The 24,074-nt window shown below is 37.9% G+C and overlaps 1 protein-coding gene across 1 annotated transcript in view; it reads right to left on the bottom strand.

Moving 5' to 3' along the window:
- Positions 1–5,004: 5,004 nt before the first annotated feature.
- The window catches only part of CDC40 (cell division cycle 40), a 51,322-nt gene continuing 32,252 nt past the window's right edge, over positions 5,005–24,074 (bottom strand). Inside the window, exons 9-15 of the mRNA XM_008706223.2 lie at positions 22,315–22,360; positions 19,965–20,066; positions 18,841–18,956; positions 18,470–18,603; positions 9,788–9,864; positions 8,138–8,282; positions 5,005–7,020 (exon numbers count right to left, since the gene is read on the bottom strand). Of these exons, the coding sequence (XP_008704445.2) occupies positions 6,843–7,020; positions 8,138–8,282; positions 9,788–9,864; positions 18,470–18,603; positions 18,841–18,956; positions 19,965–20,066; positions 22,315–22,360 (798 nt within the window). The 3' untranslated portion in view covers positions 5,005–6,842. The remainder of the gene's footprint in view (positions 7,021–8,137; positions 8,283–9,787; positions 9,865–18,469; positions 18,604–18,840; positions 18,957–19,964; positions 20,067–22,314; positions 22,361–24,074) is intronic.

Below are 24,074 nucleotides of genomic sequence, written 5' to 3'. Positions count from 1 at the left end.
CTTTCAGGTTGCCAGAAAAGCTCTTGCAAGGCCTGGAAGCAGCTCTTGGCCCTGGCTCGTCCCACTGTGTGGCACTTTTCTCTTGGGCTTTAGAAAGGGCACAGTCCATTGGAGATGCAGTGTGTTTCCTTTGTTTTCCAAGTAGTCTTCAGCCTGCAGACACATGAGCCTCATCTCGCCAGAGCAATGCTCCTAAGTGAATCTGCAAATATAAATTTAACAATGTTCTTCAAATGATTAAAAAAACCTTATTTAGGTGAAAGACCTATGAGACATATGTAAGAGATTCAGAAATCACCTTTTTTGCACACACTGTGTCACTATTCAAAATTAGAGCCTCAGAAAAAAATTTCCCTTTCCCCTTCTCTTACAGTGATTGTATTTGATGCAGTTGTAACAGGTTATCCTATAAATATTTGTAACTATTTGATATGTTAAAGTGAAGAAAGTCAGGAAGAAGTAAACAAACGTCTGTTAGGAGTCACTGAAGGTCCCCTGATCTACATTAGGGTAGAACAAAAGTAAATTCATGAATTTACAGTGTTTAGCCCAAATTAATTATTCATGTAAGCCATTTCTGCCTTGGCTATGTGATTTTAGATACAGTAAATACAGTATGAGATTTGTACTTCCTAAGTATTACACGTTTGGGTTTGGCAAAGCTTGGATTAATAGCAGGGAGCCGGCCTCATCATCATATTTTTCAGATTAAAAACGAAGCCCTCATTAAAACAGATTATTATTCTTGACAATACAACAATACCTCCAGGCTCAATTAATATAATTGTTGTTTTTGGCTGGAGATAAGTTTATGTTTGCCTTTTAAGCAATAACATAATTCTTTTTGTATTAGCCAATTGCTCCTGCTTTATGAATTCAGAAACACACTTAACCTTATGTAAAAATGTCTTTTTCTTATTGAAAGAGTTATTTGAACTTTACTTATCACATGAAATCATAATCCAAAGATTCAATGTATTCTTAAAATGCCTAAATTCGGAAAATATTGAAATTCTTTAAATAATTATGTTTCTGTCCTTAAGGAAAATAAATCAGGCAAGCGTAACGTCACACTTTATGTTAGCATTATGTGGGAACATGCTAGTTTCATTAAAACTAATGCTTTATGGGGAGTCCGCATGGCTCAGTCAGTTGAGCATCCGATTCTTGGTTTCAGCTAGGGCTGTGATCTCAGGGTCGTGGGATCGAGCCCCGCAGTGGACTCCCCGCTCAGCATGGAGTCTGCTTGAGTTGCTCTCTCCCTCTCCTTCTGCCCCTCCCCCCTGTGTGTGCGCACACATGTTCTCTCAAATAAATAAATAAATCTTTGAAAAAAAAAAACAACTAATGCTTTTTAAACCGAGCAACATTCCTCTGGGCACAGTTATGAGAAAATGATGGGGCTCCACCCTAACGGAAGAGGCCAAGAGACTGTCTTCCTCTAGGTTCTGTTTTACTAGTCTCAGTAGCTGAGTGTTTCTTTTGAACTACCTAACTCGGAGAGAGCAAGCTGGAAGCCATGAAGATTATGCCACAAATCTGACAATTTAAAAAATACGCAACTAAGTCGCACTATGTGGAGGAGGCAGAAAGGTCGGATGAAAGGAGGACGATTTCGCCACGGCTGCTGACTAGCTGTGTGGCGTCGGGCAGATCACCTTCCTTGGCCTATTCGCTTATCTTAGGTTGGAATTTTTTATTTCTAAGGTTTCTTCTAGCTCAAAGATCTCATTCTTCTAAGAATTTTGTGATTAGAGAAGGCTTAGACGGTGGTAGGGTAATTTCTTGGTTTGTGTGCTATAAAGAGAAGCCTTAGGATAAATTCAGAAGAATCCAAATGATGTGCTTATTCAGAAGAAAAGGCCCGGATAAGAGAGGAATCTGTGCCAATGGCTCTCCAATCAAATGAAGGGCCCTCAGGCCAAGTACGTCTTTGGATAACGCGCTTACACTCACAGGGTTCTAAAACCCGGAATCTTTCAGACTGTACTGGTTTATACAGCTGTTTACAGAATATACTCACAAAGGGGCACTGTCTGAAGATACTAGATTAAGTATGTGTATCTATGGTGATCCTTCTGTATGTGTGAACGTGTGTGTACATATGTACATAGACATTTGTGTGTATGGCCCAAGAAAGAATAATATGTATATATTATATGTAATGCCCAAGAAAGAAAAATCTTCAGACACACAAAGCTCAGAGGGAGCCTAGCCAGACAGCTGGAGCAGGAACCCGCTCTGCGGTAGTCCTAGGAGTTGGGTGTACCAGGGGTGCGGAGATAAGGCTGTGTTGGGGGAAAGGATTGGCATGGAGAACGCCTGCGCAGTGGGACCCTGGGAGGGCCACATAACCTCAACTCGAGAGTCCTAAAAAACCTCCCTCCCTCATCCCCACCCCCAACACAAGAGAGCCTATCCTTGCTATAGCTCTGGGAGGAAACAGAATTTTCCCAGGAGAATTTGAAACCTCTGGCCTGTTGAAGGAGTTGAATTTGTACTAATCTCATGGTGAGGAAAACCGTAAGCTGAGAAATTAAGATAAAAAACTGAGGGTCAGGGTATATGGCAGAAACTAATGTAAAACCACTGTGAAGGGACTCAACTCAGGCTACAAAGGATTTCTTCGAAAAAGAAGAAACAAGACCCACTTAAGATGAATTCCTAATAAAAAATTCTAGCTGACAAGGAAGTGGCCTACTGCGAGGTGCAGCTGACAGACACAATAAACGCTGGGGTTTTCAGCCCCAGAGCTTGACATAGTAAGTCTTAAAGTAGAATATAAATTGTTTAAAATGATTAAAGGCATGAAAGACTATACAGAAACCTTAAGAAAATGATATATGAAGAACAGGTAAATATAAAAAAAGTATAACTAGACCTTCTGTAAAGGGAAAGTCATTGGAACAAATTTAATGGATTCAGAGGCAGATTAGACAAAGCTGAAGAGACTGCAAAGCAAACTGGAAGATAAACCTGAGGAAACTACCCAAAATGTAGCATAGAAAACTTTATATTCTTAACATATTTTGAGTAGTCTGAACCTTAGATTCCTTTCCGAAGATGAAGCAGTGAAGTTGAATATTTGAGCCATAGGTATAAAAAGTGGTGCTAGACCTGTTCTGTGTAATATGGCAGCCAGTAGCCGCAGGGTGCTATTGAGCACTTCGAATGCGGCTAATGTGACCGAGGACCTGAATTGTAAATTGTATTTCCTTTTAATTAACCAAAATTTAAAAACTTCTACCTAATTCAATTATTAGAAAACTCAGGTATATTTGCAACAACTTGGACATGTAAATCGACTTGGTGTGAAACAGGTACAATATCTGATATTTAGTGTCTAAATTGAAATGTGCTGTTATGTGTGAAATACACACCTGATTTCAAAGACTATGAGGAAAGTAAAATATTTATTTAAAAAATAATTGAGGGAGGGACACCTGGTGACTCAGTTAAGCATTTGTCTGATTCTTGATTTCAGCTCAGGTCATGATCTCAGGGTCTCTGTACACACACACACACACACACACACCCCTAAATGTACATGCATGCCACACACGTATTTATTTCTGGTTAGCAAAATTTCTCTTATGTGTACTAAACAGTGCCATTTCTGAAATACTCAAGATAAACTCAGACTCTACTCCACTGGTTCTCATCCTTATAGTGTGTATCCACTGGGGACCTTGCTAAAAGTGCTGAGTTTGACCCAGTGAATGAGTATACACATATTTTTGTATATTTACATTAATATACATTCAAATATATATATTAATATAAATATATATTTCTGGTTTGCAATCTTTGTTAGTTCATTCATTTTATTTGCTGACTGATCAAATGAACATTTGAGAACATGGGTGTTCTCTGAAAATTCATGGGCTCTCATGAATTTTGAGCCACGTGCTACGATAGAACCATCTTTCTACTGGATCATCTCTTCTCCTTCATAGGTCCCTTAGCACTTGCTTTGTTTCTACTCTATTTCATCGACTGCTGTATGATCCACTAAGAGAGAATGCTGCCAGGTAAACCATGCATCTTTGATGGCGCACAACATTGGTGTTCCCTAGGCCTCACCTTGAGACCCAAATTGAATACTACTGATGGGTATGTGGACCTGGATGGTACTTCGCACGTGCCTTCTCCATACCTGAATTCATTATGGCTCCTCCAGCTAAGTCCGTTTTCTTCTCTTTTGTATCTCAGTGAGCAACACCATCTCTGGGTGATTCTGATGCAGATGGTTCTCAGTCTGTGCTGAGAAACACTGTTCTTCAAGGAAAGCCATCTATAATCATTGCTAGTGTTGCAGTCCTTACGGCTGTCATTCAAGAGTTTACTATTTCACCATTGTTTTCCTTCTGGTAATTTATAAACATGCTAATAAGGACAGCCTCACAATGCATCGTTAAGAATCACTCTATACTTTTTTACTTAGGGAAGTGCCTGTTGGATGCTATTCCCTGTTCCCTATCTTAAAACTGTCTCCTGAGTTAGGACAAAATATTCCCAGCTTGTCCTTCAATATTTAAATATTCATTTGATTAAAACTTTCAGTAAGCATCACTTTTATTCTAATCTTTAGGAAGGAAATCTGTCCTGGGTGTGATAAAAAGGTTGCAGTGAGGAAAACAGGCTAGCAGGTAACTACTTAATTCCAGTAACAACATGATCTTGAGACTTTTTTAAGCTGGAAAAGAACCCCACTCGTTTGTGTACTCTGAAATGGGTGCAATTCGAACCCTGTGCCACCACGAAGTGAATATGGAATGTGTTAGACTTAATCTGTGTGCTCTCAGCACGCTGCCCTGTATTTCTTAGTATGTTCTTTAGAATAAACCCATTAATATACCATATTAGTATATCATCCCCATCTCTAAAGCATCATTTCTCCCCATAAAATAAAAGTGACCCATTTAAAATCTGCAGATGGTTTAATTTGTTGTCTCAACAGTTAAGACTTAAGACTAAGAATGAAAATTTTGATAACACTTTCTAGAAAAAATGCTTTATTTAAAAATACGATCTTTTTTTTAAAAAAAGAGACAACTTTTATATACAGTTACTTAGTTTAGAAACAGTCAAAAACACAATAAAATAAATCCAGATTTAGAAATTATGATTTGTAACATATACAACACTGATGCTGAACAAGATAGTTTAAATGTATGATTAATTCTTTCTGTCCCATCACGTTGCGATCATTCACATTTGTTAACACCAGTGGTCTGGGACTAAAGAAAAGCTCTTCTGCAAATTGCTTCGTCTTCAGGAAGTGGCCGCCCCTCTTCCTGGCAGATACAGAAAGGCAGCAGCCAGGCAGTGCATTCTTATTTCTCTGAGTGTCTGTGTGCCCCAAAATAACATCTTACCATTTTTTATTCTCTTTTTCTATTTTCTTCTTTGAAATTTATTTATATGTGGCCATAGTGCCAGGTCATCTATACCAGGCCTTTTTAAAAATTAATTTTTAAAAATGGAAGTTCGAAGCCCAAGGAGCATGAATTGCTATCAACAGCCCAGGACGCAGAGCTAATGCCCTTAGGATCTCAACATTCAACATGATTTTGGTCTCCAAGTCAGCACTCTGAGCAGCTATGAACCAATGTTTTTAAGCATGGTACTGAAATATTTCAAAGCACATTCAAATATCTTACAACAGAGATTTGTAATAAACCGGGAGAAACGGCTTGTCAACCAAAATGCTGTTAGCTACTATATTCAAGAGGCTATCTTGATTTCACAATCTGAAGTTCTTAAACTTTTTTTTTTAAACCAACCAGTTATTGCTTCTCAAACTGGGGAACCACAGCCATCTTCCTGGAGTGTCAATTTGATTCAAAGATTTGGAAAGAAGTTAAAATTTTCCTAATCTTAAAAAGTTCTGTTGCATATATTCATAAGCAAAATCAGAATAATTTTAAAGATAAAACATATCACTTCAAAGAAACTACAAGCTGACATTTTGGACGATGCCCTCATACCCCATCTCCTATGAGGAGTATTTCAGTAGTAACATCTATGAATCGATGACCTAGGAGACCCTGATTTCTGGAAGTGTAGCCAGGTCCTTACAGATAGTAAATACAAATAAAACTCAAAGTCTTGACTCAATTCTCTTGAGTTTCACCTTCAAAAATAACATAATTCTCTGATTATATATAGTCCTGTCTATACTGATCGGGAAGAAAGCCAAAGAAAAAACTCTGGACTGTTTATTTCCCATTGTTTAATAGTTAGAGGAATGCTGCAGTCAGAGAAGATTGCTGGCTTACAAGTAAACATACGATATATGTCATAAAAAATAGAACTCCTGAATCCAAAAGATTTGAACTTGACCCACCAAAAATAATGGGAACAGTAATTGTGGGTAGTTTTACCTTCTTTCAGATTCACATTAACATCGTCCCTGTTCCTTACTTCCCTTTTGGTTGAAGAGGTAAACATGGTGCCTTTCAGAATTATTCATCATTATTTATATTACCTCCTTTAAAACCCCAAATCCACCAGGGATTCTTCCTCAACTCCAAACAGATCCTTGCAGTATGTCAAGGGGGGTAAACCCAAACTGCCTGCTAACAACTACTCACCACATAGAAAGTCAATGGTCATTCTCTGTATAAATAACATCTATAAAGAACAAAATGAAGTTGCCAATGAAATTATATGAGCCGACTTTACAAAAAAAAAATATTTTTAAACAATGGGTCAACTTCATAAGGCCATGTATGGAAATCATAATTTGTAAAGCAAGTTGTCATCCAACACATTTAATAATTAAATATAGTTAAATATGATACCGGATCAAAAATGACCCTAGGTAAGGATTAATCTCATTAATCCCACAATTTAATGAGACCATCCCAACCGCATGTTATGACTTTAGATGTTTCATGAGGATGCCACACTGCTCCTATACACACTTTATCGTGAGCTTTAAATCGACTGTAGAGTTTGGTGGTCTTCCAGTCCCAGATATTCAATTTTCCATTTCCATCTCCTGAAATCACGTAGCTAGAATGGGAAGAGAAATAAATTCAAATTGTTCAAACACCTTAAACTGACAAAGGGGATTAGGAAAAGAGAGTTTATCTTTTTCACAGTAACATAAAAAAAAAAAAGGTCAATGTGAATATACAATACTCAGTGAGAATAACAAGGTTGAGCATAAAGCAGTCTATAACTTCTTTTTTTAATAATATTTTTTATTATATTATGTTAGTCACCATACAGTACATCCCTAGTTTTTGATGTAAAGTTCGATGATTCATTACTTGCGTGTAACACCCAGTGCACCATGCAATACGTGCCCTCCTTACTACCCATCACCAAAAAACCCTCCCCATCAAGCTACCAATCTGTGAGTGAAAAATGTATTAACCCAAAGGTTGGGAAACCCAGGGGCCACATTAAAAGCAGTATCAAATCACTCTTCAGACAATCAGAAACAGTGCAGGGGAACCAGCCTCACACAGAGCCCGGGATACCCGTTCTACCGTAGTCAGACTCGACCACATTCCAAATTATTTTTTGGCTTCAACATCTTTTGAAAATGTCTAAGACTGACTTGGAGGTAGGAGTCTAAGGTACATTACCCAGCCAAACATACAAGCTTACAGAGATTTCTGGATTACTTCTTTCTCTCTGTTTCAGCTAAGAATGGGGAAATGAAAGGCTCCATCTGGGCTTCGCAAATATAGTGCGGCCGAGAAAGAGTCAAGAGCTGGATCTGAGGTCTCACCACAGAAAAGCTGCAGTGGAGTTGTTAATGTCAACACCGCAGTACAGAATTAGTGCTGCCAGGGTTTAATCACAGCCTTACAGTGACTACAGTCCTCCGAGCCTCGTGAGGAAAGGAGAGAACATACGGCACAGCCCGTGTAGACAGGAACTTATGATGTGGTTAAAGGGCACAGGACTAAGCAAGATTAAGAGACCCGCTGAAGAACTTCAAAAAGCCACATGCAGTTTTCATAACTTGCTCTTGTCTTTCTATCAGGCAGTGTGACACTCTGCATAGTTATCACGTGATCACATACGTGACAGTGATTTTTAAAGTGTTACTATTTGTATGACATTAGTTATGTCATCACATTTGAATATAAGAACACACGAAGAGATTTAAACTTACCTCATGTCTGGTGAAAAGTCCACCTGACAAGCGTAACCCGCTACCATATGGCCCTTAAAAATTTTTTTCTTATTCAATCTAAATCTGTTCTGTGCTCCAAAAATTAAGATTTGGTTGTCCATTGATTGGCATGCTAGCCATTTCCCTGTAAATTCAATAAATGAGACAAGTTAGAGCAAGACTGAAAATTCTAAAAAGACTTTATTTTAAATATGTTCAGACATTAATATTCTTTTGTTCCCAATTACTTTACAATAATAGGAAAATGAATTTACCATACTATCTGTAAAGTGTTACAAATTTGTCGCTGACAAGAGGGATTTATATATAAAGAAGTAATGGATTTTGCTCAGATAATCCCAAATTGTTGAGCACTCTTCATATAAAAGCTTTTTTTGTTTGAATAAGGATATACAGAAATTCTGAGTTTAGCATTAACAGAACTAAAGTAAAACTTTATGAAATGAAATTAATTTGGAGTGAGTACAGACAAGAGAACCATGGGGGAAAAGAGACTTATCTGCATTAATTATGGAAAAAGGAGATTAACGCTAGGTGAGAAAACCTAGGATTATTAAATAAAACCATGCAAAAAAAGAGATACGATTAAAAAAATTATCGGAACTGTTCCTGAAAGGCCAAACTGCTTTTATCTCGCCAAGAGTCACCAAAGTCTCTAGAGCCTGAACTGTAGTATCTTCTTGCATCCGATGTGCTTGCAGACGTTATTAACTACGGGAACGCTCTTAACAGTATTCAGCCTGAGAGCGTAAATAGCCTTGCTCAAGATGGGCTCGATATTTGTAATGGGCAGTGTAAAAATACACTACAGAAAGTGTAGAGAGAGACAAATGTGACAGTATACGATGTGGTGGTTATCAGAATAGGACCCAGTTAGGCTGCTCTTCTCATCAAAATCATAGGGCACTTGACAAAACGATCCCTGATCTGCCTGTGGTAGACGCCTCGACGGGAGAGCAAACTCTTTCTTGCCTCCTCTTCCTTGCTGCACGCTCACAGGAGATATGGGAGTGAACAGGGGCTCTGATGACAGTGTTGCCCAAACACCAGACCCCCCACTCTAATACCTGCATGGAGAGCCATAATGCTACCAGTATACTGTCAGCATATTACTTTGTACTTAGAAGGCAATGCACTATTGAATAGAAAACAGTAGTAGATGCATTTATCTTTTTTATTTTGGCTCAGAAAATCTTTTATAGTAAATTGCTAAAGTATTCTTATTATGGGGAACCAGATTAAAATTTTCTATCCTCTGAAAGAAAAAGAGCTCACAATAAATCACTAAATGATTGAACATGATTCTGCTGGAAGGAGAATTATTACAAAAAAAAAACAAAACCCTGATCCTCAGAGGGAAATCCTTAGATGTTCAGTCAATGTTAGCTGCAATTCACTGTTTATTATTATTATTATTATTATTATTAATATTATTAAAACCAAGAGAATGGGTGAGGTGACTCACAGATGAAAACCGGTGACTATTTCTAATACTGAAAGGTTTCCTTATACAAGTATGGCCCTGTGACAGACTTCCCCTAGGAGGAAAAGGCCAGAGTTCTTTTGAATACAGAAATCACACTTTGTCTTCGAGGCTCATTTAAAACCACATTCTACCTACTCACTCACCATTTGGCGACAAAGTCACTGCAGGCATCGAGTGCATACTGGGCTCTGCTATGTACTTGAAATCCACAGGGATATCCCTAAAATTTAAAAACAGCTTATCAGAATAAGTAATTTTTAAAAAGCACCTTTAGGAGAATTATCTCTGAAACTAAAGAGATATTCTTGAGATTATGTATTTAATAAACCTTTCACGAAACTTCCTGGGGGAAGGAAAATCACAAAATGGCATCCCGTTGCTTATTACAAACCTTGTACTTCTCAAATGCCTTTCCATGATAATTGTAACAGTGTTAGTGATTTAGTTTTCCAACTCTATTTGACTTAAACTTTGGCCTTTATGTTAAAAAAAAAAAAAAAAAAGGCTGTGACTGAAGTTCTCTGACAATGAACTCATCTAAAAATGTACCATGGTGGGCAGGAGCAAGATGTCTGAGGCAGCCTCGGGGAGGGGGGTGTTCTTAGTTTACCTGCCGGCCTGCCAGCCTTGCTAACTCTGCAAGCGGGTGGGGGGTGAAGAGCCTTCAGCAATGCGAGGGGATAGCAGGCAACGCTGTACGGTAATTAAGCGCATCTGCTATTATTCTAAATGTGTGCGGTGCAGGAGAAAAATGCATTACAGAAATTCTTACATGAGTGACACAAAGAAGAAAACACACCACAAAAATCTGAAACTAGTCACCTCAATCTAGAACCATGAAGAGTTCCAAATGCCTTTTTGTTTTTAATATTCTCCATGATAAAAAAAAAAAAAACTCTTAAGTAATTCTGAAAGATTTTGGTCTTGTTGCTTTTCATGAGTGACCAGAAATGTTTTTTGTTTTTTTACAGAGTAACGTGTGGAAAATGTAATCTGATGAATAACACAGAATATAAAGCAGCAGTATCAATTTCTAACTATGGTTCAAGTTCTAAAACTTTGATTAGTTAGAAAATAATAACTACCTATAACAATTTGCCTTTAAGTAAGGATTTTCTCTATCCATCCATCTACCCATTCAGAAGAAGCAAATGTTTAGAAAAAACTTCTATGGGCATCTTGGTTAGAAGAAAGTAGTTTTAGGTGTAACCTGGGGAACATTATCATTTATCAAATCCAACCCTTTATACCTCTCTAAGGTACCAAACGAGAAGTGATATTCAAAATGGCCCAAATGTACTGAAAAGAACCTCAGTCCAAAAAGGGTTCAACTGTTTTTCCCTCCTCAAATAAAATGATTAGCCAATAATAATCAATAACATAAGAGCATTTCTAAATTAACCATAGTCTAGGTTCAGATCAATCAATGTTTGCTTAAAAGTAAACAAACAAACAAAAATGTATGTAGATCCCTTATTTCAAGAACTCTTGGTACAGTGAGCTCTAGAACAAGAAATGGGTTTGAACATTCTATGAACATTGTTATTGCTAGTGAAAATGTCTGCTAGGCATAATTATATTTAATAATTTACTACTAATAATAACACAACACTATTTTCTAATTAGAAACTGTAATTCAGTATAATAAAAGTTAGTAACTTATATCTTACATATAATCTTCAGTCTGGAAATGAAATCATTGAAAAAAACCTTAATAAAAATCTATGAAATTTTAAAGATAAAAGATAAACAGTAGGATCAAAATCTGTCAAATTTTCTCCTAAAAATATTTTAACATAATAAATAACTTTGGGAGAAAACATGTCTATGACATCCCATGAATTTAGCCAATACCACAGGCTGTTCAATATCTAATTATAATCTCTTATTTTCTTTTAAAACTGTCTACTAGTCTTAATCTAGTATTGTTTAAGAAAACCAAGTTTCCGGGGGCACCTGGGTGGCACAGCGGTTAAGCGTCTGCCTTCGGCTCAGGGCGTGATCCCAGCGTTCTGGGATCGAGCCCCACATCAGGCTCCTCTGCTATGAGCCTGCTTCTTCCTCTCCCACTCCCCCTGCTTGTGTTCCCTCTCTCGCTGGCTGTCTCTATCTCTGTCGAATAAATAAATAAAATCTTTAAAAAAAAAAAAAAAAGAAAACCAAGTTTCCTTTAGTTTGTTTTCTTGTATCACTGTGCTACTCTTAGCAGGCATAGGGTGTAGAAGTTTGGCAAACACCACCTGTCTAAAAGTCCTAGTAATAAGACTCTTCTTACTGCTGGGGTCAGTTTTCACGCCTCCCTTCCTGCAAGCTGCCAGGAACACTAGTAACTGCTTTCAGGGATGGCTGTATGTGGTAAAGCATAGCTCCACGGATCCTGAGGTGGTTTTGCTTCCTACTTGTCTTTGTAGCAAGACTGATCCTCATGTTTCCTTCTGACTAATCAAACCGGATGCGACTTACCTTCTCTCCCCACCAGACCCTTCATTCATCTAACTATCCAGCTATATGATTAAGAATTCAAGCTCTGCATGTTTTATGTAAGCCTCATGGTATCCACAAAGCAAAAACCTATCACTGATACACAAAAGAGAAACAGAAATCAAAACATACTACTATAGAAAATCATTAAATCACAAAGGAAGAGAGGAAGAGATAAAGGAACAAAGGAACTATAATCAACCAGAAAACAATGAACAAAATGGCACTAGTAAAAGCCCAGACCTCTCACTAATTACTTCAAATGTAAATGGTCTAAATTTACAAAAGACACAAGTTAGTTAAATGGATTAACACACACACACACACACACACACACACAAGACCCAACTATATACTGTGTATAAGAGACTCACTTCAGTTTTAAGGACACACACAGACTGAGTGTGAAAGGATGGAAAACATATCCCATGAAAATGGAAACTAAAAGAAAGCAGGGGTAGCTGCTATACTTATATCAAACAAAATAAACTTTAAGCCAAAAACTGCAATAAGAGACAAAGAAGGTCATTATATAATGATAAAGGGGTCAATTCATTAAGACAATATAACAAATACAAGTATTTATATACCCAACATTAGAGCACCTAAATACATAAAGCAAATGTTAACAGATCTGAAGGGAGAAATAGATAGCAAGCAATACAATAATAGCAGGGAACTTCCATACTCATTGTCGACAATGGATAGGTCATCCAGACAGAAAATCAATAAGGAAACATCGCCCTTAGATGACACATTAGACCAGATGGTCCTAACTGACATAGATAGAACATTCCACCAAACAGTAGCAGAATACACATTCTTCTCAAGTGCACATGAAATATTCTCCAGGATAGATCATTTATTATGCCACAAGACAGTCTTAATATATTTAAGAAGACTGAAATCTTATCAAGCATCTTTTCTGACTACAAAGGTATGAAATTGGAAATCAATTACAAGAAAACTGGAAAATGTATAAGTATGTGGAGTTAACATGCTACTAAACAAAACACGGGTCAAAGATGAAAACAAAAGGGAAATCAAAACCTATCTTGAGACAAATGAAAATAGAAACACAATACACCAAAACTTATGGGATGCAGCAAAAGCCAGAGGGAAGTTTATATTGATAAACACCTGTATTAAGGAAGAAGAATCTCAAATAAACAACTTAACTTCACACTTCGAAGAACTAGGAAAAGAAGAACAATCTAAGACCCAAGTTAGCAGAAGGAAGAAAACACAAAGATCAGAGAGGAAACACATAAAATTTGATAAACATTTAGCTAAACTAAGAAAAAAAGAGAAAAACTCAAGTAAAAACAGAAATGAAAGAGACATTACAACTGATAATATAGAAGCACTAAGGATCACAAGAAACTACTTTGAACAATTATATACCAACAAATTAGAAAACCTAGAAGCAATGAATAAATTCCTAGAAACATGCAACTTACTGAGACAGACTCATGAAGAAATAGAAAATCTGAACAGACCAATAATGACTAAGGAGATTGAAACAGTAATCAAAAACCTCCCAAGAACAAAAAAAGTCCAGGACCAGATGGCTTCACTGGGGAGTTACACCAAACATCTGAAGAAGAATTAAAATTAATCCTTCTCAAACTCTTCCAAAAAAATAGAAAAGGAAGGAACACCTCCAAATTCATTTTATAAGGCCAATATTATCCTGATACCAAAGCCAGATAAAGACACTACAAGAAAAGAAAATTACAGGCCAACATCCCTGATGAATATGGATGCAAAAATACTCAGTAAAATTTTAGCAAACTGAATTCAACAGTACATTAGAGGAATTACATACCATGATCAAGTGGGATTTATCCCTGGGATGCAAGGATGGTTCAACATATGCAAATCAATCAATGAAATACAAAAAGGAAGGATAAAAATCATACGATAATCTCAATAAATGCAAAAAATAGACAATATTCAATATTCTTTCATGATAAAAAGTCTCAATAAACTGGGTATATGGGGAACATAGCCATGTGTGACAAGCCCACAGCTAATATCATACTTAATTGTAAATGGCTGAAAGCTTTTACTCTAAGATCAGGAAGAATGTCTGCTCTAATCACTTTTATACAACATAGTATTGAGAGTCCTAGCCAGAGCAATCAGGCCAGGAGAAAAAGTATCCAAAAAAAAAAGAAGTAAAACGTCTCTGCAAATGACATAATATTATATACAGAAAACTCTAATGATTTCACACACATACACACAAAAACTTTTAGAACTAATCAATGATTCAGTGAAGTTGCAGGATACAAACTCAATATTAAAAAATCAGTTGCATTTCTAGATGCTAACAATGAACTACTGGAAAGAGAAATTAAGAAAACAATTCCATTTATAACAGCATCAAAAAAACACGAAAATACTTAGGAATAAATTTAACCAAGGTGAAAGATCTGTACACAGAATTGATATTGTAAAATGTCCGTAATACCCAAAGCAATCTACAGAGCCAATTCATATCTATCAAAATTCCAATGGCATATTTGACAGAAGCAGAACAATTCTTAAATTTGTATGGAACCCCAAAAGACTCCAAAGCAATCCTGAGAAAGAACAAAGCTGGAGGCATCAAGCTTCCTGATTTTAACTATAGTTAAATTAAAGCTATAGTAATCAAAACAGTATGGTATTGGTATAAAAACAGAAACACAGATCAAACGGAACAGAATGGAGAGCCCAGATATAAACCCATGCATCTATAATCAATTAATTTTTGACAGAAGAGCCAAAAATAAACAATGGAGAAAGGATGGTCTTCAATAAATGGTGCTGGGAAAACTTGATATTCACATGCAAGAGAATGAAAATGGATGGACCCCTACCTTACACCATACACAGAAATCAACTCAAAATGGACTGAAGATTTGAACATAAGACCTGAAACTCCTGGGAGAAAACAAAGGAGATAAGCTCCTGGACATTGGTCTTTGCAAATATTTTCTGGATTAGACACCTTAACCAAGGCAACAAAAACAAAAATAAACAAGTGGGACTACCTCAAAGTAAAAAGCTTCTGGACGGTAAAGGAAACCATCAACAAAATGCAAAGGCAACCTAAGGAATGGCAGAAAATATCTGCAAACCACATATCTGACAAGGAGTCAATATCCAAAATATATAAAGAACTCATACAATTATTATCAAAAACCCAAGTAACCCAGTTAAAAAACGGGCAAAGGACGTGAACAGACATTTTCCCACAGAAGACAGACAAAGGGCCGACAGGTACAGGAAAGTGACCAATACTACATGTCATCAGGGAAATGCAAATCAAAACCACAATGAGCTATCACTTACACACCAGGATGACTATCATGAAAAAGATAAGAGATGACAAATGCTGGTGAGGATGTAGAGGAAAGGGAACTCTCGTATAGTGTTGGTGGGAATGCAAGCTGGTACGTATAGCTACTATGGAAAACAGGACGGAGATTCCTCAAGAAATTTAAAAGAGCACTACTGTATGAGCCATCAATCCTATTTCTGGGTATATATCCAAAGGTAATGAAATCACTATCCTGAAGAGATATTGGTACTCCTGTGTTTAATGTAGCATTACTCACAATAGCCAAGGTAGGGAAACAGTCTTAGTGTGAAAAAATGGATAAAGAAAATGTGGTATTTATATATATAATGGAATATTATTCAGACTTAAAAAAGGGAATGCTGCCGTTTGCAGCAACATGGATGAACCTGGACAGCATTATGCTATGTGAAATAAGCCAGACAGACAAAGACAAACACTGCATAGTATCACTTATATATGCACTCTTCAAAAAAACAAAAACAAAAACAAACCGTCAAACGCACAGCAACAGAGCAGGCTGGTGGTGGCCAGGGACTCCAGTTGGGGTGGGGAACTACGTGAGGCTGGTAAAACGGTACAAACTCTTATTTGTAGGATGAATAAGGTCTGAGGACCTAATGTATGACATGGCGACTCTAGTTACAATAGTGTATTGTATAACCGCAATTTGCTAAGAGAGTAGAACCTAAGTGTTCTTACCAAACAAAAAAGGTAAATATCTAAGGTGGTGGATGGGCTAACTCAGTGAGATCCTTTCACAATGTATCCATATACCAAATCATTATGTTACACACTTTAAATATATTACAATTTTGTCAATTGTACCTCAATTAAGCTGGAAAAAAATCTCAAGCTTTGGAATCAGCTTAATACAAGTTTGAATTCTGGATTTTCATGTCTCGTGGAATCTTGGGTAAATTACTTAACCTATATTAGTTTCCTCATCTATAAAACTGGGATAGCAAATACATCTATCTCGTAAGACTACTTTGGCACATTAAATCAGAGAGTTCCCATAAAATGCTTAGCGTGCTTGGCACACAGAAAGGGCTCAATAGATGTAGGCTCATTAATAATTCCGACAATAACGACTTCCTTAGATATTCAGCACATATGACGTGCCAGGCACTGGGGTAAGTGTGAGCATAGCTGACGCAGGAACGAATGCGCAAGCACTAAAAAACTGTGAGAAGCAAAGCACTGTGTGGAATCATGGACAAGAGGCACATATCCTCACGCGAAGATTGGTGAGGAAGGCTCCAAAAGCAAACGAAATCTAAAGGATGTCATCACTTATAAATGAAACACTATCATGACTCTTCGGAGTATTTCTTAAGCTCTGATGAGGGAAAACAAGAAACATGCTGACATTACCCCTTAATTTAATCAAAATATTTTGCTGACCAATGCTCTAATTTAGAAAGCACACACAAGTGTTCTTAGAGCCCTGTAATTGGTGCTTCATTTAAATATTTACCAATTTCGTTTATACCACTCCACATTTTAAAATGGAGCTGAAATATCATCTGTAGAAACATCTGAAAGTTAAAGTATAATCAAACTGCTGAAGTATATAAACAAAACAAGCACACGGATATGTTTATTCTTCAGAGGATGGTGCAAGTGGTCTAAGGCGGCTCATATAAAACTTGAGGTCTCTGCATGTAACATCATTTCTGAAGTAAGAAAGATCTTAGCTATAACACAGTCTCAAATCACGAACTCTAAGGATGATATCAACACTCTACATAAAGTATACAGTTGGCTCGCCATGAATGGGGGCAACGTGAAGGGGTTTGCTGGTGGTGAGCGTGGGAGAAACTGCAGTTAAATTACATGAAACCTTCAAGTACCCAAATTTCCCTGACGGTGTTAGGGACCTGCTCAGCTCCCCCAAAGGGACTCCGTTTCAGGAGCAAACTACCGGCTGTAATGAAAGGCTTCCCACTTCTTAAAGCAGAACAACTTCCGGGGTGGGAAGTCACACCTTCTAGGCCCTGCAAGGCTGTAACCACGGCTGAGCTGTGCTTCATAACTGACTATAAAAATGAGCTGGGCTCCATCCAAACATTCCTTTGAACAAAAAGACTATTATGCATTTCTTTGTAAATAAAGGATAAAACATGATTTATGATATTTAGTGAAACTAGCTTTAGTATTTCTTGACTTTAGAAAAATTTTTTTTCTCTCTCAAGGAAAGCAAAATTAACCATCATATTCTACAAATAAAACATTTGTTTCCTACCATTATGTATTATGAATGGCAGGACACAATGGGTGATGACATGGGGCCATTTTCAGTATTGAATAATCATAATGTAGGCGTTTAAAAACCTGAGAGATTTTTAAATATTTTTTCTTTTTTTTGGGTTGACTCTGAGGCCAGGATCTAATGGTCCATCCCCACCATAAATAATTTGGTCTACACATTTGTGGGCCCTGCATCTCATCAGTCATTTTGAAAGACAAAATACCTAATGAAGAATGTACGGCAGCACAATACGAACTTTCTGCCGATGCAGGAAAAATGGCTCAAAATATAGAACCTTTAGGGGCGCCTGGGTGGCACAGCGGTTAAGCGTCTGCCTTCAGCTCAGGGGGTGATCCCAGCGTTATGGAATCTAGCCCCACATCAGGCTCCTCCGCTATGAGCCTGCTTCTTCCTCTCCCACTCCCCCTGCTTGTGTTCCCTCTCTCGCTGGCTGTCTCTATCTCTGTCGAATAAATAAATAAAATCTTTAAAAAAAAAAAATATATATATATATATAACCTTTAGATAGACTGCCCAAAGACTATGAAACGTACCATGTCTAAATTTTTATTTCCACATTCTGGGTCCTTAAATGTTTAAAACAGTTTGGTTGGCAAGCCAGAGATCACAGGTGTGAAAATATTCAAATCGTTGCATATTATCAGGCTTTTCTTTGGCTACAAATTTTTAAACTGCTTGCTACAATTATATAAATCAGATCTTCTACTGACAGAAACTCACCATTCCCAAACTCGTAGGCTCTTATCATCAGATGTGCTCACGAATCTCCTATTCTCATCAACAAAAACAATGGTGTTGACAGCTCCCAAATGCCGGTCATACTCCTGCACAATTTCTCCACTTCGAATGTCCCACTGTATAGCAAACAAGAGAAAAGGTAAGACCGAAGTGGAGCAGATACGAAAATAAAGATCAGAACTGTGGAAAAGTGAAGAAAAAGATCTCTAACATAATGACTGTTTTCTACTAAAAACAGACCGTTAGCAGTCCCTAAAAGCAGCAAGCATTAAACAAATTAATATTCCTTATTCCATCCCCTAATACAACGTAAACTATAGGAATCTTACTAAGAATACTGTAAAAAGACTTACCTGCACAATCTTTTTATCCGACATACCAGCTACAAAGAGATTTTGCTTATCTTCATCGGGATTAAATTTGACACAATAGGGCACTTTTCGGTTTGTAAATCTTGATACACACTGTCCTAAAACCAAAGACTCAAGTTAAAGTAGGTAAAATAAATTTGAACACTTCAAAGACAGCCCTGGGATTAACATCTAGAGAGCATCTGCTTAATACAATTTGGGGAAGGGCAGCCTGCTTGCTCTTTACTATAAATGATATTGTTCCTTTTCACAGATTCTTTATATGGATTAAAAATATTTTTTTCAAAAGTAAATCCGTATCATCAATTGCAGAACAGATAAAGTGATTATGATGTGTAGCCTGAATTGAGAACCACTGTGGAGTAAGAGTAGGGGCTCTGGCATTAGAGAGACCTCGGTTTAAATCAGTTCAGCCACTTCCTAGCTATGTGGCTCTGGAAAAGTTCCCCCTTTAAGCCTCAATTTCTTCATCTATAATAATAATAGTAATTCTGGGGATATTTTAAGAATTGGATGTGATACTGGATACAGGTGCATAGCACAATGTCTGGTAAACAATAAGTGTTCAATAAATATTAGCTATTATCTTTTCCCTTAAAACTCAGTAAGATCAAAGATGGTTCTCTAATGAGATAAAATTATACCAGCCACCATGTACTAATACAATTAACATCTGTGAATATATAAAACGACGTGACCCATGGGTCTGTAAACAGACTTACTTTTTAATCCATGTGGGCAATTAAATTTAATTTTGTTCATCAGACATTTATTGTGCTTCTATTATGTGTAACGCAGTGAGCTGGGCGGTGGAGGGGAACAAAAAGATCAATTGACTAGTCTGTGGAAGATTTCAAATTTGCTTGTCTATCAGGATGTTTGCTTTATAAATTGTATTTGGTGGAAACAAAGTTTCAGATAAAAGAGCTACTTACATAGCTGAGTGTGAACTCTACAAACATTTTATGATATTAGCTGACCGTCGATGATACGAGAATCATTTTGCCTCTGTAGACCTGAACTGAAGACCACTCAATGTTGTATCATTTATAAATGCTAATTTAGAAGATAAATACGTATTGGCATTAGCATAAGTGAGCTCTTACCTGTCTCAGTGTCCCAGAGCTTAAGGTACCTGTCATAGGCTGCGCTGAGGAACTGTGTTCCTGCAGTATTAAAGCAGATGTCCCTAACGGCTTTGCTGTGGCCTAAGGCAGGGACAACAGAAATGCAGGTGAGCTGACGTATCTTCTCTTAAAACACAAACACCATATGAGAAATAGCATTTTCAAGCCACCCTATGAGTCAAAATCTCTGGAATCCCATCCCCTGACTTTCTGATGTGGACTATGTTAGGTGTGGGCTTGGGAACGTAGGTGGTTTTTATTCCCCCTTCAGAAAGGGCCCTAGCTGTTTCTGATGCATAACATTTAGGTAAGAATCAAGAGAAAAGATCTAACATTTTTTTTTTTTAGAGTTTGTCATAGAAATCTTTTCACATGCTATATACATAATTGATGACTAAGCAGCCAAGAATTTAAGGAAACATAACAGACCAATTATTGCCAACGAAAGAGGAGGGCCGAGTGACATCTGGGAGGTTCCTGCTCCAGATTACTCACTAAGTGAAACAAAGCGACCTAACCCAAAAGTTCACGGAATCACAGCTCTTCTGCAATACCTGTCATTTCTGTGATCACATTACCAAGTTTCAGAGAAGTGACTTCAGAATCTCAGAGACTAAACCTTTTGGAAACTATAACTTCTGTTTGTTTTAAGATAGATTTTGACAATAAATTAACTTCAAGGTGCTTTGCTTAGAAATCAGTCTGCCAGACCAATCACCTCTTTTGAAAGTTACAGGGACAAACTGTGGCTAAATGAGAGCAGAAACTTTCCTATTTTTTACCACCCCTTCACGACCAAGACCGACAAAATGTGCATTGCACGAATCGTCAGCCACACACAGCAGCCCTGGGCCACCATCCCCAGTGAACTCGAATCAGGCCATGTGCCACAGTAATTAGGCGTTGTTTTCTACAGCAAGGGTCCCATCTTCCAAAACTGGTAAATTTGTTTTCCACTGAAAAACTGTCTGCCAGTGCAGGGGAGACGGATGGAGACCAGGTCAACTACATGTAGAAGAGGCATTTCCCCCCTGTCTGCTGCTGGGAGTCGTCCTGTAGGATGCCATGCATCTTGGGCAGTAGTTATTTGTTCAGCGAGGCCCTAAAATCATAACAAAGCACTGCGGAACGGACTCCCACTTGAATCTAAGAACAGAGACACTACGATTCACGCAAATAGTGTTTCAATAATGTACAGTTAAATTTGGAGATGGAACCAGGCTGCACATGAAATCTCACGAGGACAGTAAACTATCCTCTACCAAAAAGGCTCGTTTGCCACAAAGCTGTTCTCTTTTTGGCCTTGTTTTCTCCCTCACGGAGTTCGCTCAATCTTATTCTTTCGTATACTTGAGCCGCCAATTCTGAACCTCTTTTCAAAGCTCAGCACCTGGCTAATTGCTTACTGGCCACGTTCATCTCGATATCCCAAAGGCAGGTCAAATTTAATGAGTGGCACCTCGTCATCCTCTTATGTCCCCTCTCTTGGTGAAGGGGACCAGCGCTCAGCCAGCCAGCTGGGCATCACCCTAGATTTCTGCTTCACTCTTATCACTCACATCCAGGGACTAAGTCCCGCTGATTTTAACTCTTTTTTTTTTTTTTAAGATTTTATTTATTTATTCGACAGAGATAGAGACAGCCAGCCAGAGAGGGAACACAAGAAGGGGGAGTGGGAGAGGAAGAAGCAGGCTCATAGCGGAAGAGCCTAATGTGGGGCTCGATCCCAGAACACCGGGATCACGCCCTGAGCCGAAGGCAGACGCTTAACCGCTGTGCCACCCAGGCGCCCCTGATTTTAACTCTTGATTGTTCCTTTCCTCTCTATCTGCTGCTTTAGTCCAGGCTCTCATCATGTCTAATCCAGACCGATGAAATAACCCTGTCATTCATTTCCCTGCCTACAGGCCTGCCCTACCAGAGCATCTTCCATACTGCCACTGTGATCTCCGTAAACTTCAAATCTGATCGAGTTAATTTCTACAAGAGCTGTTTAATGGATCCTACACTCCTTATTGATGGCACATAAGGTCCTTCATGCTCTGCCCCTGGTTATACTGCTTTTTCCTCTTGTCCTCTCTCATCATATCCCCTCCCTAGCAATTCTGAAATATACTTGGCGGTCCCAAAGCAGCCTGCTTTCTCAAACCACTTTTGCTTTTGCTGCTCTCTCTTCCGGGTTCCCTTTTGGGAGAACTTCCTCTTCAAGACTCAGTTCGAGTCTTTGAAGACTTTCCTTATCAGTGTAGTAATATTACTGTTAATGATGTTATCTTAGTTTAAAAGTCTTCCCAAATAGATTTATAGACGGAGAGAAAAGAAGTATTACCAATAAATGTTCGCAGGCAGCGTCTGTCTCCGTAAACCTCCCATAGCTGGGGAAAAAACACATAGAAATATTAAATTGAATACAAGACTTTGATAAAGCGACAAGTTTCAATCAAGAACAACAACCATACGCCAGCTATGTGTGTGCATATATGTGGGTACTGGGGATTTAACCAAGGCATCATACATCAACAAACATGATGCTTGGTGCTGCTAGTCTGTGTTGTACCACTTAGATTACATACACACACACACACACACACACACACACACACACACACACACACATTTGAAATCTGATACTGAAAGATACACCAAAATATCAAGAGAACTTAGATGGAGCTAATACAAGTGATTTTCACTTTCTTCTTTTTTTCTATATTTTATATATTTTCTATGATGAAAAGTTTCTGCTTATGTAATATTATGAGCTACTTTCAGAAGAACTAAATGTTATTAAAGCTGCTATGTTTATAACATTTTGGTACTGAAGATTTTTTTTGAGCTTTCTGAAGTAACAAAATATTATAGAAGCTATATGAAAATAATGATCTAGACTAAAATGTAACAGGCTAATGATTCTCATCGCACCTAAAGTGAATTAATACAATAGCTTCAAAACTCCTTCCTTCCTTCCTTCCTTCCTTCTCTTTTTCTTTCTTTCTCTTTTTCTTTCCTCCCACCCCGCCTCCCTCCCTCCCTTCCTTCCTTCTTAAAGATTTTATTGGTCAGAGAGAGAGAGAAAGACAGTGAGAGCACAAGCAAGGGGAGCGGCAGGTAGAGGGAGAAGCAGGCTCCCCACTGAGCAAGGACCCCGATGTGAGACTGGTTCCCAGGACCCTGAGATCATGACCTGAGCTGAAGGCAGACGCTTAACCGACTGAGTCAAACCAGGCGTCCCTAAAATTACCTTTATTCTTGCCTGCCTCAAATCTAATCCTCAATAATGTTACTAGTGTTCTAAAAGAGACCGCACTTCCTGGCCACCCAGTGCCAACAGGATAAAGTCTCAGTTCCCACAGCATACCAGGCAAGGACCTCTAGCACCTGATCCTTTGGTGAGGACTGCTGCTATGCTGTATCTCTCTGATTCGAGACTCCAGCAACCACAAACTTGCAGTGTTCAGCACACGCCATGCCTATCCATTCTATTCACTCATTTCAGACATACTCTACTACCTACGCTCCCTTCCCTCACCACCACTTTACTTGGTTACCTTCCTGCTGAAGGATGCTCCTCTTAGAAACCAGAACACCTTCCGCCTGACTCTATAACATCATTTATATCATAATGAAATAATTACCATGAGGGCAGGGACAGGGCCTTGATAAATTTTTAGTCTCAGCCCCTTGCACACAATAGGTACCTAATAAATGTTTACGGATATGAACAAAATTGAACTCTATGCTTTTTTAATTGGTCAAAAGACCTTAATCTCAACAAACATAGCTTGTATGAAGTCAAAGTTAAAGGAAACAAAGGTTTTTTACTCCAAACTGTTAGCCTGTGACTTTAAGCTATTGAGTAGAGATAAATGCCTAAATGGCTGTTCTCATCAAGAAAAGCTACCTTCATATATTGTTCATATTCATGAACTGTTTACAAAGAGTAAAATGTTAATGACTCAACTTTCCAAGCCTCAAGAGTATTACAGAGTTGATATTTCTTGACCATCATAACAATTTAGACACAGAAGACACAAAAAAAGATAACTATTCTTTCAGATTTAAGATTTTTTTTTTTAAGATTTTATTTATTTA

The sequence above is a fragment of the Ursus maritimus genome, unplaced genomic scaffold (genome assembly GCF_017311325.1).
Source record: "Ursus maritimus isolate PB19 unplaced genomic scaffold, ASM1731132v1 scaffold_13, whole genome shotgun sequence".
Classification (NCBI taxonomy): Eukaryota; Metazoa; Chordata; class Mammalia; order Carnivora; family Ursidae; genus Ursus; species Ursus maritimus.
Note: the sequence above shows the minus strand (reverse complement) of the source record. Positions and strands in the feature narration are given on the sequence as shown.